The sequence below is a fragment of the Bacillus rossius genome, chromosome 5 (assembly GCF_032445375.1).
Source record: "Bacillus rossius redtenbacheri isolate Brsri chromosome 5, Brsri_v3, whole genome shotgun sequence".
Classification (NCBI taxonomy): Eukaryota; Metazoa; Arthropoda; class Insecta; order Phasmatodea; family Bacillidae; genus Bacillus; species Bacillus rossius.
This window is the reverse complement of record NC_086333.1, coordinates 45,699,482-45,714,310: the sequence shown is the minus strand read 5'-3', so window position 1 is coordinate 45,714,310 and position 14,829 is coordinate 45,699,482. Positions and strand designations below refer to the sequence as shown.

Genomic DNA, 14,829 nt, shown 5'->3' with positions numbered 1-14,829 from the left:
TTAATCTACTGCATCGCTAAAGCCGAACCATAGGGGAACAAGTCCTTCTTTCAGAGTTTACCTTGCCACTGGAGGTATAAGAGGCTCGTGTGAAACCACCCTCCACGGACAACTCAGACAGAACACTAAGTGATCTTATTGGAAGTGCAAGTGGCGACGTGAACGATGGATTTGCGCTACCGAATATCCTTGTTCATAATCTTGGTAAGTTTTATAGGATTTATTTAGTTCAAAGCATTAAATGGTTAATTATATCAATGGTTACCCATACTTGAATAAAACTTAAGCACGCAAAACACATTGTAAACAAACGTATAGTTACACTCCACGCCGCCAAAGTCAAATAATCACACTTTTAATCTTCAACATACAATTTTACTAAAAACAAACATAAAAGAATATTCATAACTTCACAGACATCATGACACCTAGCGGTAATAATTAACATGAAGCGAAACGAAAAAATATGTATATTTGTTGCCAGTGCCACACAAAAACTGTAATTTATTTTGTAAATAAAGCAGAAATTTTCTTGTAGGCTTATATTACATATATTGGTACATTTGTACGTTAACATGAGAACAACTGTATCAATACAAAATAGTATTCGCAGTAATAGCCTACTGGGTTCAGATTCTTACATAGGCGTATATGCTTTCTGATGTCACAATACTTCCAATAGTTAAAGTTATTTGTAAACCGTTCCTTGAATAGCTTTACAGTATTAACTGCGCACGTGATAATAATCATGATAGAACAAAAAAGGTCAAATTGTTGAATTATCAGTTATCTTTTCCATGGTTTAAAAAAATATTTTTGAATGAAACATCAAATAAAATATAATATTATGCGACAATTTTTGTAAGAAACACTCAGTTTTATCTCGAAAACCATATTTCATACAGGCAAAAATAACCATAGTCATGTGTTGTAAAAAGTTATGATATCTTTCTTGCAGTATTACAAACCATTTATTGGCAAATGTTATCCAAAGGAATATTTTTGTAAAAGTAAAGAAAACTGTTCTCTGAGCACATTGCTCGCAGCTATGATAGGATAGTGGAGAGCAGAGCCACTACCCCAGCGTCGCCCTGAAAAGACGTAAGTGGCGAGGGTAGTAGACAGACATACTTCAGGAGATTACTGTTGTTTATAGATCTTAGTGCGCTGTGAAAAGTAACCACACAGCCTGGATCGTTAGTGTACGTTACACTTTTGTGTTAGCCAGAAGTGATTCACGCTGTATATGCAAATTAGCGAAAGCTAACAATTTCTAGAAGGAAGTCGGGCAGTTTCACACCATGCTGGGAAAACCTTCAAGGGAGTGTGTACAAACGGGTGAAATAAGCTAGTTAATAGATGCTGGAAAGCTTTAACATGCGTGTAGCTGCAATTGCATATAATTATTTGTATGTGAATGTGAGACTACTGATTTTTAAGTAGCATTTAAACTATTTTTATTTTTGGTGAAAATAATTTCACATTACTGTAATCGTCATACAGGATCAAGAGAAAACATTTGTTTCAAGTTCTGGTTCTAAGATGAAACTAATTTGCGCGTCATACCTCTTCTTCCTACTTACTTTTCGCAAAATGACTTTTCACAGTTTTGTGACAGTACATATTTTTTTGAAGTGAGGCAGTGATGTCATCAGATCGCAACGTAAAAGAATGATGTAAAAAATGGCAACGTTGTCGAGGGAAACTCCAGTGAGAAAAACCGGTGTGAACCTCCAGTTGAAACCTCCAGTGTGAACCTCCAGTGGGATCCTCCAGTGTGAACCTCCAGCGTGACATTTACTAGCTATCAAATTATTTTTTTGAATTCACACATGGCAGTATAAATACTCACTGGCGTATTTTCATTATAACACGCTTGCTTATTTGCGCACGGGCGTACTTCCACACTAGGATGCTTTTACACATTCTTATACACTCGTATGTACGCTCGTAAAAATGTGTTACGTACGCTGGGCTGCAGGTAAACACTCAAAAAAGAATAATTAAAAATAAGGCCTTGGAAAGCGTCGAGCCAGAAAACAACACAACAAAAACAATTACCACAGAGGTGCCCAGACGTCATACAAAGGAATTTACTTATAATCTACTAGAAACTCTAGGAGGCTATGTGGATCGAGGATGAATAATAATGAAATAACAAGGCTGCTGGTTTGATTTATGTAACTTCCCTTTTTACTAAATTTATTTGCTAAACTTTTTCTTTTCTGTTATCTTTAACATTTAAGTACACATGTATTGAAATATAATTAAATTACAAACAGGAGGGAGCCCCAGGGCAACAAAATACATATAAAAGTAAAACAACCATCTACCCAGTGGCGGATTTACCAGTAGGCTGAGTAGGCTTGAGCCTAGGGCGGCAGATTTTTGGGGCGGCAAATTTGGGGACCGATTTTTTTTTTTTGCTACCTCATAGAAATCAAAAATATTTCTGCATGACGGTTTTCTGTTTTCTGATGTTTTACAAATAGAAGTCTGCAACAAATTTTGCCGATGACTTTCCACTCTCCCTTGTCATTGTACGTTCCGTGAATCCGTGTAGCAAACTTCCATATTCCAGAGTAAAACAGCTAGTTCGCTAGTCAGTAAATGCGAATTTTAATGGACAAGGCCTCGGTTGGCACTACACGCCCAAGACAACTATGGTCCCGGGAAAAATGTGACTACCCAAGGTCAGAAGGGCCCCTCCGCCCTCCCTCCGCCGCTATCCCTTCCGCCAGACTGTCCCCTCCCTTCTCCTAGTCCGCCTCAAGGGTCGAACCGCGTCATGTCGCGGGTGGGGCGGCAATTAGAGCTGTTACCTCGGGAGTCGGGACCACAGTTGTCTTACGCGTGTATTGCATAACGAATTGATATTTCTACGTAGGTGTGTCGTGTGGACTGTTATTTTTCGAAGTGTTTCGTGAATTGTATCATTGTATGAATATTTTCACAGCACCGGTAAGTAAAAACTTTTTATAATCATAATACATTATAATAAAGCATCTGTAACGATAACGAATAAATTTATTGAAAAAGCCCTGCAATAATATTTTTCATTTTGAAGCTTGGAACATGGTCACGTTATATTTAGAACATTTTCATATTAACTATAAATAGTATTCTAAAAGATTGCTCATGGTTATCTTGTCATTTTGTCTTTTTCAATGAAGCAAACATCAAAAAATAGAAATAATAATTCACAATTAACAATTCATCGGAAACCATGCAAAGAAATTTTAATTTTTTCGTGATAGCATTAAAAAAATACGTTTTTACGTTAACTATTTATTATGTGAATTCTGAATGAAGGATAGGGGTGAGCAGGGTAACGTGGCCATCCTAAGATAAAACGATACATAAATTGTATATTGTAATTAAAATCAAAATATAAAATAACCCTTCAATAATATAGTTTTCGTACAATCAAAACACCATTAAAATGTAAATATTGGAGCGACTCGTTTGTTTTTTGTTTGCCCGTCGCACTAATCGGGTAAATGATATGACTTTTTTTTTTTCATTTTTCTTTTATCTTAAGGAAACTAAATCACGGGATACCATTTCCGGCCACCTGCACTTGTTTGTGAAATATGAGCCGTCCTTGAGATACTGCCACCTTATCTGCCAAGCCTCTCCTGCTGGTAAATTTTTGTGTAAGGTCGTTTCCCACACGAAAACAACACACACATTGCAAAACACGTTAGAAATTTACAGTGTAGATTAAAAAAAATGTAAAATGTTCAATAGTTTGTTTTATTATTTAGTAATACATAAATAGAGCTAAGTATATACAGTTCGGGCAAAGTGAACATGCGGTGGTGGCTGGCCACTTTGCCCTCTGAGACGCCATTACAAAAAAACTAGCAAAAAAAAAAGACATCTTCTACAGTTATTAATATGTGGTATTAAAGTTTAAAACATGCTAATTTGGATAGGCTATATTAAATAATTATGGCATTACTGTGTATTTAATAATGATCAACAGTAATTATTACTTACCTTACATGTTACATCAGAAATAGTAAAACCAGTAAAACCTTAATAAAACAAATAACTTTCACTGCAAACAGACCGGGTGCTCTCAGAACACTAATGGCGTCTCTTACAAATGTTTCACATCCTCGCTACCAAACTTCATCACTCTCCAGCTGAGTAACAGCCAATGGCCACTTTGCTCGCTCTGGCTACGTTACCCTGCCCTCCCCTATCGCTGCTTGTGTACGAAAAATAAACTTGTTAATTTAATCCTTTCCATTTCAGTTCCTGAAGAAAAAATTGTGAAAATGAGTGATGGGAGAAAGCGACTTAGTGGAGCGGAGTACAAAAAGAAGGCCAAAATAAAAAAAGAAGAACAAGAGCAAATTATACGAAAAACCACAAAAATTGACAGTTTTTTTAAAAATGAAAATTGGGTCGAAAAAACGGGAACTTCAACAATGCAATCTGGAAAGGATGAAACGGACTTTAATTCTGCTGCCCAACTGTCATCTGTTGAACTATCGACTAAAGAAAAAACTGATGATTATGTTCTTGACGACGAGTGCTCCAAAATTGAAGATGCCTCTCAGACCGAATCGTTAAATGATGACCAAAAGCAAACAACTGTAGATCAAAACAAAGATCCAGCTTTATGGGAAATTAACGATACTTTAAGGGAAATTATTGCAAGATGCGGCTTTTATCAAAACAAGTCTTCTGACTTCTCTAAAAGTGGAAAACTATATGCTGATCAACGTCGTTTATTGCCAGTGAGTATCTTTCAAAGAAAAATGAAAAACAATGAAGTGAAGGACCGAAATTGGCTGGTTTACTCTGAAAGTAAGAGTTCCGTATATTGCGGACCATGTTTAGCATTCGGTCCATTGGAGAATAAAACTCAGTTCGAGAACGAAGTATTTAATGACTGGAAAAATGCAGAACACCGAGTAGCTCAGCATGAAAACTCTGCGCGTCATAAATCCAGTATCCTTAGTCTGAAAGCTAGAAGTGCGATTGATGGTCGAATCGACAATTTACTGCATTTGCAAATTGATGAAGAAATTACTTATTGGAGAAATGTTCTGAAAAGGGTTGTTGCTGTAGTGAAGCGGCTGTGTTCAAGAGGTCTCGCTTTTAGAGGAAAAAGTGAAAAGTTCTGTGATCCACACAACGGAAATTATTTTATGATTCTGGAACTGTTAGCTGAGTTTGATCCTTTCTTAGCCAGTCATATTGAACGATTTGGGAATCAAGGATCCGGAAGTACCAGTTACTTATCGAAGACCGTTTGTGATGAATTTATACTTTTGATGTGCCATAAAGTCTTGAAGCAAATTGGAGACGAGATAAGAAGGGAGAAATACTTTTCCTTAATCATCGATTCAACACCGGATATAGCACATGTGGACCAGCTCACCTTCGTGATTCGGTATGTTTTAGAAACAGGAGAACCCTGTGAAAGATTCCTCAAGTTTTTGCCCTCAGTGGGACATAAAGCTGAAGAAATGTTTGCTGCCATTACTTCGGAACTAAAAACCTTGGGTTTGAACATTTAAGACTGCCGTGGACAATCGTATGACAATGCCGCAAATATGTCTGGCATATACAATGGCTTACAGGCTAAAATTCAAAGTCAAGCACCGTTTGCTTTTTTCGTTCCTTGCTCTGCCCATTCTTTAAATTTAGTGGCAACTGCGACTGCTGAATCTTGCACAGAAGCTTGTCGATTCTTCATGTTGCTCCAAGAAATATACGTTTTTTTTTTCAAGTTCAACACAACGCTGGAAGATATTGATGACTGAAGTCGGAGAAGGCAAAACAGTCAAGAGAGTAAACCTCACACGTTGGTCAGCTAGAGAGGATGCATGCAGAAGTTTGAGAGATTCGTGGCACGAAGTCATTAAAGCTTTGGAAACAATCAGGAATGACTGCACCGAAAAGCCTGTCACAAGAAATGAAGCAATGGGAATTCTTTCAAAATTAAAAAAACTGGAAACAGCGTTAATGGTTGTTGTGTGGAATGTTTTTTTGGAAAGAATAAACAAAGTAAATGTTCAAATCCAGGCTTCTACCGTAGATTTGATTACTGTAGCCGATCTTTATGAATCTCTTCGCAAGTTTTTCGTAGAGCAACGAGAAAACTTCAAGTATTTCGAAGAAATGGCAATGGAATTAAGTGCGTCGAAGCAGTACACAAAAGACTTGGGAAAAAGACAACTGAAAAGAAAAAAATTTGCTGATGAAACACCCGATGAAGAAATGAGTATGACAGCGAGTGATACTAGCGATAATTTCAGGGTTAATACATTTCTCGTCATCATTGATAGACTCGTATCCGAATTAGAAAAAAGGAAGAAGGCATACGACAATTTCAATGAAAAATTTTCATTTCTGACCAAAATGAGCGAGTTATCATTATCAACCCTTACGAAAAAGGCTCTGTCCTTAGAAAAAATGTATCCTAATGATTTAGAGACTGAGTTGGTTCAAGAATGCATACATTTTCAAAGCCACATATCTTCGCAAAGCATTCTGGTAAAACCAGATTTTACATCATTACAGAGTCTATCTTCGTTTCTGCGAAAACAAAGTTTGCAGAACGTTTATCCGAACTTGGACATAGCCCTTCGTATGGCCTTATGTACACCAGCGACAAATTGTTCGGGTGAGAGAAGTTTTTCTTGTCTAAAAAGGGTAAAAAATTATCTGAGATCGACCTTGAGCCAAGAAAAATTAAACGCTTTAGCACTTTTGTGCATAGAGTCGGAATTAATGAACAATATTACTTACGACGATATAATCGATGATTTTGCCAACAAAAAATCGCGCAAAAAGGGATTGTAACGAACTTAATCTAGGACATGAAAATTGTAGAGGCAAGGGCGGCAAAAACTTTGCAGCCTATACCTGGAAAATTTGTAAATCCGCCACTGCATCTACCTCAAACTTTACCCTGGTTTTAAGCGAGCTCGCAGGCTCAAAGGCAAGACAATTACATTTTTGTTTTTAGTTGGCTTTTGAAATTACTTTAACTAAAAATTTATGTCCTGAAAAATGGTGGTCCTGGCATGGAGATTTCGGTAGATTAAAGTCCTGAAGAAAACGTTTTATGTAGAAAATGGATGTCGACCGGAGTGGGGAGAAAACTTCTCACTGCATGAGCCCAATCACGGACTGCTAGTTTGGCAGTGAAGTTTCATTCTAAATCTTCTACTTAGTTCTTGGACCCCGCCTGCAACCAAAGTCCCAAATTGCTTGGACTGGTTAACAGGCGGCTAAGGCTGGGCAAAACTACGCCCAGGGAAAGGCAAAAGGCCCGGGGGGGGGGGGGGGGGGGGGGGGATATGACGATCACTTACCCAAACTGCGGGGAGAAGTCACGTTAGCTGGTTCCAGGAGTCGAGTAGCTTACTCCCGGCGCGGAAATTCGCAGAAGCCAGATTAAAAAAAAAAACTAATACGGGCAGCCAAAAATACAAATTAGAGAAATAAGGCATCTATGCCTTGCCGTTCGCGACTAAATGACGTAGTGTCGACATAGGTGTGCCCAGACATTTCCATTAGGGGGGGCCCTGCTAAATTTTTAAATCAGAAGCTGAATTTAGAATGTTAAATAGCCTAAATACATTCACTCATTGACTTGTTTATATTTTTGTGCAGTATCAACGAGATATGTTTACTAGTTAATATTTATATCAGTATAATTTTAACAATCTTGAAAATATGTTTTTTTTTTCAATAGACAATGTTTAAAGTGTACTTACACATTTCCCCCCCTCTAATTTCCAATAGCTAGGTACAGATCCACCTTGAAATGAACTTCTTTTTAGTGAATGCAAACACAGCAATTCAGTTAACAGAACTTTAACAAACTTCTTAAAATATTTTTTTTTTGCTTGGCCATTTTAAGAGACCTCATGTTTTAAATAAACTAAGGCGGCTGTATTTCCAGAACGATAACATGTTTAAAAATATTGTTAATTAGCATGCTGAAACACAGTTTGAGTGTCACAGTGCCAGGAATATACGAATATTAACGAACGCATTAGAGAAAATGCCGATCTGAAAGATTACATTAGGGGGGGCCATGGCCCACCTGGCCCCCCCTGTAGGCACGCCTATTAGTGTCGATTCTTTGAAGTACGACTGAGATTGACTCTCGCGAATCGCGACGCGTGGTCCTTACTGACCAGATGCTGCCCGCCGAATGTTCAAAAATGGCGTCGTGGCGCCTAATTAAAGAAAGTTAATGCGCCAATCCAAAGAAAGGGGGGTGGTGATGGCCCGAAGGAATCCGAAGATGCCCGAAGGGGCGAAGCAGACGACAAAACGCTCGCAGCGCTCTCACCCGAGTCACATGTGGACTAAGGTCGCTATCGCAGCGCGACTGCTGCCAAAGTCGATTGCGACAAGCTGTCTCTTATTGGAGGGATGAGTAGTGCGCTCTGGTGGCCAAGATGAGAACCTGCCCGGAGGGTCACAGAAACGTCCGTTGGAGTGCAGTGGGCGCACTCGCGACCAGCGCACAGAGCAAGGTTAGGGATTTTTTCCGCCGCTAGGCTTCGCTGAGGGCTCTGTTTGACAAGGGCGAATGTCCTTGAAGAGACAATGTCCCCGCCTGGGTTCACTGGGGGGTCGATGCTCCGAGTTGAAGTTTTCGTGAAGCCACAGGTGGGCGATGAGGGGAGGGGGTTTAAACTTGCTAAGTCGCCTGGGAAAGGCGTCATGTGGACCGTTCCGAGGCGTCGCCGGGGGCTGTAACATGGTCCAGAGGCGTGCTGACAAAAGGCTTACCTATGCTAGTCTCCGAGAAATGAAAGTTGCTAGCAGTGGGCTTGGGGTAGCGTTCGCTAGCACGAAAAGTCATACTGTTACAGGGGGAAAACATGATTCAAACCGCGGTTGGGATGCTGCGATCACAAATCGTCAGCAAACAGTATCTAATTGAAGCCTGCGAACAAGTGTAGGTGCACTGGGTTGCACAAGATTACGTCGGAGTGTAGAGTAATGGAAACAAAATTAAATGAAATTAAAAATACAAACTTTATTATTTTGTTTCCTTGTTTAAAAATTGAAAATTAAATTTGAAAATTCAACATTTGTGCCCAAATATTATGATAAACGGCACACATGCAAATGTGTAGACCTTTTTAAAAGTATTGTGTCTGTGAAGTTTCACTCGTGACGCTTGTCCAGGCGTGTGTGTGCTGCGCCGAGGCGTACACCTGCACGGCCGCCGGGCGGTTCGCCGCCACCAGCTGCCGCCAGTACTACCTGTGCGTGGCCACGACCAGTGGCTACACCGCATACCTGTACACCTGCCCCGGCAGCTCCACCTTCAACACCGCCACCAGCCTCTGCTCCACCGCCAGCACCACCTGCTCCACCGCCAGCACCGCCTCGACCACCGCGGCCACGACCACGACGACCGCGGCGGCCTACACGTGCACCGCGTCCGGCCGCTACGCCGTCTCGGGCAACTGCCGCCAGTACTACCTGTGCGTGGCAACGACCAGCGGCTACACCGCATACCTGTACACCTGCCCCGGCAGCTCCAGGTTCAACTCGGCCACCGGGCTGTGCACCACGGCCGCCGTCTCGTGCTCCACCTCAACCACCTCAACCACCTCCACCACCTCCACCACAACTTCCACCACCACCTCCACCACGACTCCGTCCACCACGACCGCCGCCTGCACCAGCTCGGGCTTCACCTGCGCCAGCAACTCGACCTTCTACGCGTGCGTGGACGGCACGCCGTCCGGCGACGCGGAGAGCTGCGCCACGGGGCTCTACTGCAGCAACAGCTGCAGCTACGAGTGCTCCTCCTCGGTCAGCTGCTGAGCTCTACTCTGGCCAGATACCGCATTTGTTCTCTGGAGCCGAACCAACTGATGTGTAACCTGTAATCTGGCGGTTAAGGGAATAAAAAACATATGCACTGATGTCCTCGTTCTGTCTCTGTGGTAATGCATTGCTGGATTCACTTTAAAACCTTAACGATGTAGGGAAAAAAGGCTTATCCAGCTTAAAATTTGGGAAAAAAAGGGGGGGGGGGGGGCATTTTTCAGAATGCAAACTTTTTTTTTATAGGGAACAAGGACTTACGACATCAAACAATTTCGTAATTTAGTTTCTTTCTGTGTTTAGATACCAACAACCAACATGTAAGTAAAATATAAGAAAAATTATGGTTTTGTCGAATTTAATTTTTCTTTTCAGAAGGAGGTAAATACTGCCCCCTTGAAAGCCCCCTCCTCCCCCACCTCTCCCCCCCTCCGAAAAATGCCATTGGTAGGAAATGAGGTTTTCACAGCATTACATAACGTACTGACGGAAGAGCCGAGGAGTTAAAAAAAAGTCCTAGTAAATGACAGAATGAGACGTCGTAGCTACGGAAAATGAGTAGGAAGAGTCTCCCTCAACTGTGATATGGATTATGACGTTCACAGTGCAGCCTCTCCAATGGTGTGCCAGCAGTAAAGCTGTGTTTGAACTGAGTGCAAATGGCAACTGAGCAAAGTTCACTGGTTTCGAAGAAGGAGAGCTTGTTGTTTACTGATCACGGATGAGCGCCAGGAGGTGAGAGAATACGCCTTTATAGGTGCTCTTACTCCATTTCCTCCGCCCTAACTTGCTCAACCCTCTCCCCCTCCCCAATAGCCTTAGTCACTTTACTTTATGTGACCATGTTGCAAATTCCCTATTATAGAAGTTCCTTGCTTCTCGACGGTATGCAAGTGGTGAGAGCAGAGGAAGAGGGCAGCCAAAAGACCTAGGTGACGGTGGAGTGCATGCTACCTCACCTATTCACACACATTTGCCTGTAGTTTGGCATTTGCTAGAGGCATGTCGTTTTTGCGAAGAAAAAAAATCTGATTGCTCATTAGACTGCGATTTTTCCCTTGTAATTGGCGGCAGAATGCAAGAGAAGTCATTGCCATATTTGACCGGGCCATTCAGGACGCGTTTGCTTCTGTACTGGATGGCTGTGATTGGTGTGCTGACAGTAGTCACGTGCCTGAAATAAATCCAGCCAACCACAAAGCACAGACAAAGCTACAAAGTTATAACACACAGTCGGCCTGGATATTTGTTGCGAAAAAGACTTAGCCCTACCATTTTCAATGTAAAAACAAATAAAACATGAAAATTTTCAGACACCACAGATAGTTGACGCAGTAATTTAATACTGAAAGTTTTTTTAAAAGTAATATACTGCTATATTTTTATTATTATGTGCCGTTTACCAAGACAATTGATTCAACATCAACTAATTAGCATTTTTGCAATTTTTTGCTTATATTTAAACAATAGTATTTTGTTGAGGGAGACAATTGTTCGGTGTACCACTCGTGAGTTATGATGTTTTGTATTTTCCAGTCGATCGAAACACCCTCCTGAGAATGTCTTTGGTAGTCCTAAATGCATAGCAAAATATAAGAAGTTTTTTTTATTTTTGGCAATTAAAATATAAAAATATTTTTATATGATATAAAATCACCTAAGAACAAAACAAAAGTGACTTATTAATGCTAAAAATGAATTTAAAGTTTAGAATTTTGAATTTACAAACTTCTTGAAACATTTGGAAATGTTTTTTTAAACTGTGAATAACAATTTATGCAGTGATGAAATAGGTATATTACAAATGTAGACACATCCAACATGAAGCTAGTTGGCGTAGTGGTAACACACTTGACTCGAAGTCAGCGATCTCCCAAAATCACTTCAGCCAAATGCTGGGATGTTTCATTCCTGTAGGCCACGGACTAGTCCTTCCCCATTATCTCTGTGCTGTGAAGTTGTGTGTTGCCGTCTTTAATGACCATCGTTGCCAACTTATTGAATTAAATGAAAAAAATAGTCCATACAATATGTTCTTATATAGTTGAAGACATATGTATATTTTAATTGAATTATTGGAGCTAATATCTAGTTTTATTTCAGTAACACTACGTAAACCGTGTAGTTTAGTCAATTGTGTTTTAATTAGTTTATACACTGCAATTAATACTGTATCAAGCAAAAATTATACTCAGTAACATTTAATAACATATACACGCAACTCATGAATTTACTCGAATACAAAATGATATAGGGTCTCGCCTTATACGATAATACGTATGTAGCTGCATATATCTGTAGTTCAAAGGACTTGAACCAAATGACACATAAAAACTGATTTCAAGGCTTATGCAAAATAAAAAGCATAGTGAACACTGTACACCACATTTTTTGTGAATTACTAGACAGAGAATTATCTAATGAATTAATAATGAAGTTTTTGTGAGGGAAAAAATCTATCTATAGGATTGGAATAGCGAAACAATAACCAAATATCATAAACTAAAGTATTATATACTTCATTGTCTTCAAAATTATGAAAAAATCTATTTCTTAACAGATTTATAACAGGTGATAGAAAAAAATTATATTGAAGTCCATGCTATATAATAAAATATATTCTATAGAGAAAATTACCAAAGGTGTGTAGAATGTGGAAACGTGGTAACTCCAGCAAATTCCTGCCCAATTCGTCAAACCAACTAATATTAGACCCAACATGACATCATAAACTAAAGGCTTCTATTAGGGCGGGTCAAAATTTTTTTTAACCGCTTTAGTGCGGAAAAGTGCCATCCCGTAACAAAAAAAAAAAAGAAAATGACGTAAAAAATTAAAAATCTGTTTACATCACCCGATCAAGTTTTGTTCAAATATAAATTATATTTCTATTTATTTAATTACTTGATCCAAAAATGAGCATAGCAATTTATGGCTTATCGTTCGTAATTTTTTTAATATTAAAAATTTACAAAATATTTTTATTTGTCAGAACGACGCATGGTTGTAAGTTAACCTATATTATTTTTAATTTACATAGTTTTTTAAGTTATAAGATTCAAATTTACTACAATAAAGCGACTAGAGAAAAAAATTCCAATTTCTTCAATCCACCATCCGCTACATTTGTTCACTCATTTAAGATAATTATAACCCATAAACATACGTAAATAATAAAAACACAGGTAATCAGGAGATCATGTTTCTGGTCAGTGATTCTTCTTTAACAGATTTTCCTTTGCAGCAAAACATGTAATCGTTGCTCACAATCATCTGCTTTCTGTTTGTATTGCATGGGACTCGGTAACGTTTCTTGATGTTTCAACCGCAGATCGAAGAAAAGCTAATAGAATGCAATATTGGGCAGTAACAGAACCCACTAGCAGTGACCATAGACTCATAACTTTTCATATAAACCTTGGTACTGGAAAAAAACCTAGGACACCAGTTCGGAAAAAATTAAATCACGAGGGAGTTTATTGGAGAAGGTTTGATTATTATCTTTGTTTACAAATGGAAAATCTTGTAAACAAATAAGATAAAATATTTAATAAAAACCTAGAATCATTACCAATATCATTGTGGAACTGTGTGAATGGTACATGAGAATGCTTAATGCGAAAACTAAGGAATATCCATGGTGGTATATTGGATTGGACACAAAGGGTAGGAGTCTAAAATAAAAGCCAAAAACTCTCAAGGAGAACACATTACTGATGTAAATACGGATATGTTAGCAAGATATTGTCAAGAGAGAAGATTTTATAAGAAGCTAACGAAGAGGACTCGTAAGTCTTCTTAACAAGCATTTATTTCTAAAACAGAAGTCACAATGAGCCATGGAGATTAGTTAGTAAATTTTATTCAGAAAAGACTTGACCACCATGGAGAAGCCAGGAATGGTAGTTGATAGCTTTCAGAACTTTATGATTGAAAACAATCTTAAGACTACTTTATATGGTTTACTGCCTGATGCCAACAAACCAGGAAGATAATGAACTATATAAGATAAATCAGGAGACACAAATGTCACTATTCTGATAAGTTACCCAATGAAATATTGGTGAATGAAATAACTAGGTTAAACCCAAGAAAGCATCAGGATATGACAATATATAATCACACATATGGTTTGGAGGGTAGCCAATCGTTTGCAGGAACACTTAAATTATACAATGAATTGCTGGAAGATGTAATATTTCCAGAAATCTGGAAAATTGGTATTCTGAAAATCATCTATAAAGGAAATGGTAAAGATCCATGTAACATATAATCTAACATATCATTAACTATATTCCCATTACTTGGGAAAATTTATCAAAGGGTAATCAATAAACACCTTTGTAAATTCTTAGAGACCACACAGGGTTTAAATAATCGGCAGTATAGCTTCAGAAGGGGTTAAAGCACAACTTACTTACAGTTTATTAAATGATACAAATTATCAATACTTATTAGGATGGATACATCTGGGAATTACTCTGGACATAATGGGGTCTTTGACAATGCCTGGTGGCTCCAGATAATGTGGACATTGAAGATGCTGCAATGCGTACGAAATATTTATGCATCAATCTTAGGATACGTTACCAACAGAATATGTACATGGTCTCAACAGAATATTTTAACTATAGGATATCTTTAATTTTCGGTATCAGTATCGAAATTATTTGACGAGTTACTGAGGCAGGAACTACCTGAAGGATGTATGTATTGTGTTTGTATATGCTGGCGATGGACTTTTGCTGATACCTGCTACATCCCGTACTGACATGTAAATCAAGGCAGAAAAGCTCTAAATGTGGTCGAGGATTTGACAGAATCAAGTAAACTGAAGATTCCTCCAGATAAATGGAGGGTATACTTTTTAAGGTATGACTGAGTTCAAACAGATTCCCTACAGTAAGGTACAAAGGGAGATTCATAAAAATTGTTCAACAAGTTTAATATCTAATATAAATTTAACTTTTATGAACATGTAGAGTATGTATCCAGGAAATC

General features: G+C 38.8%; 2 protein-coding genes across 2 annotated transcripts in view; both read left to right on the top strand.

The window, feature by feature from the left end:
* LOC134531766 (SET and MYND domain-containing protein 4-like) overlaps nucleotides 1–14,829 on the top strand; it is a 334,526-nt gene that overhangs the window by 222,325 nt on the left and 97,372 nt on the right. The window lies entirely within an intron of this gene.
* LOC134531768 (uncharacterized) lies at nucleotides 90–9,926 on the top strand. Its single transcript, XM_063367661.1, has 2 exons — nucleotides 90–204; nucleotides 9,178–9,926. Exons 1-2 carry the CDS (start codon nucleotides 166–168, stop codon nucleotides 9,823–9,825), a joined length of 687 nt encoding a protein of 228 aa, XP_063223731.1. The 5' UTR covers nucleotides 90–165; the 3' UTR covers nucleotides 9,826–9,926.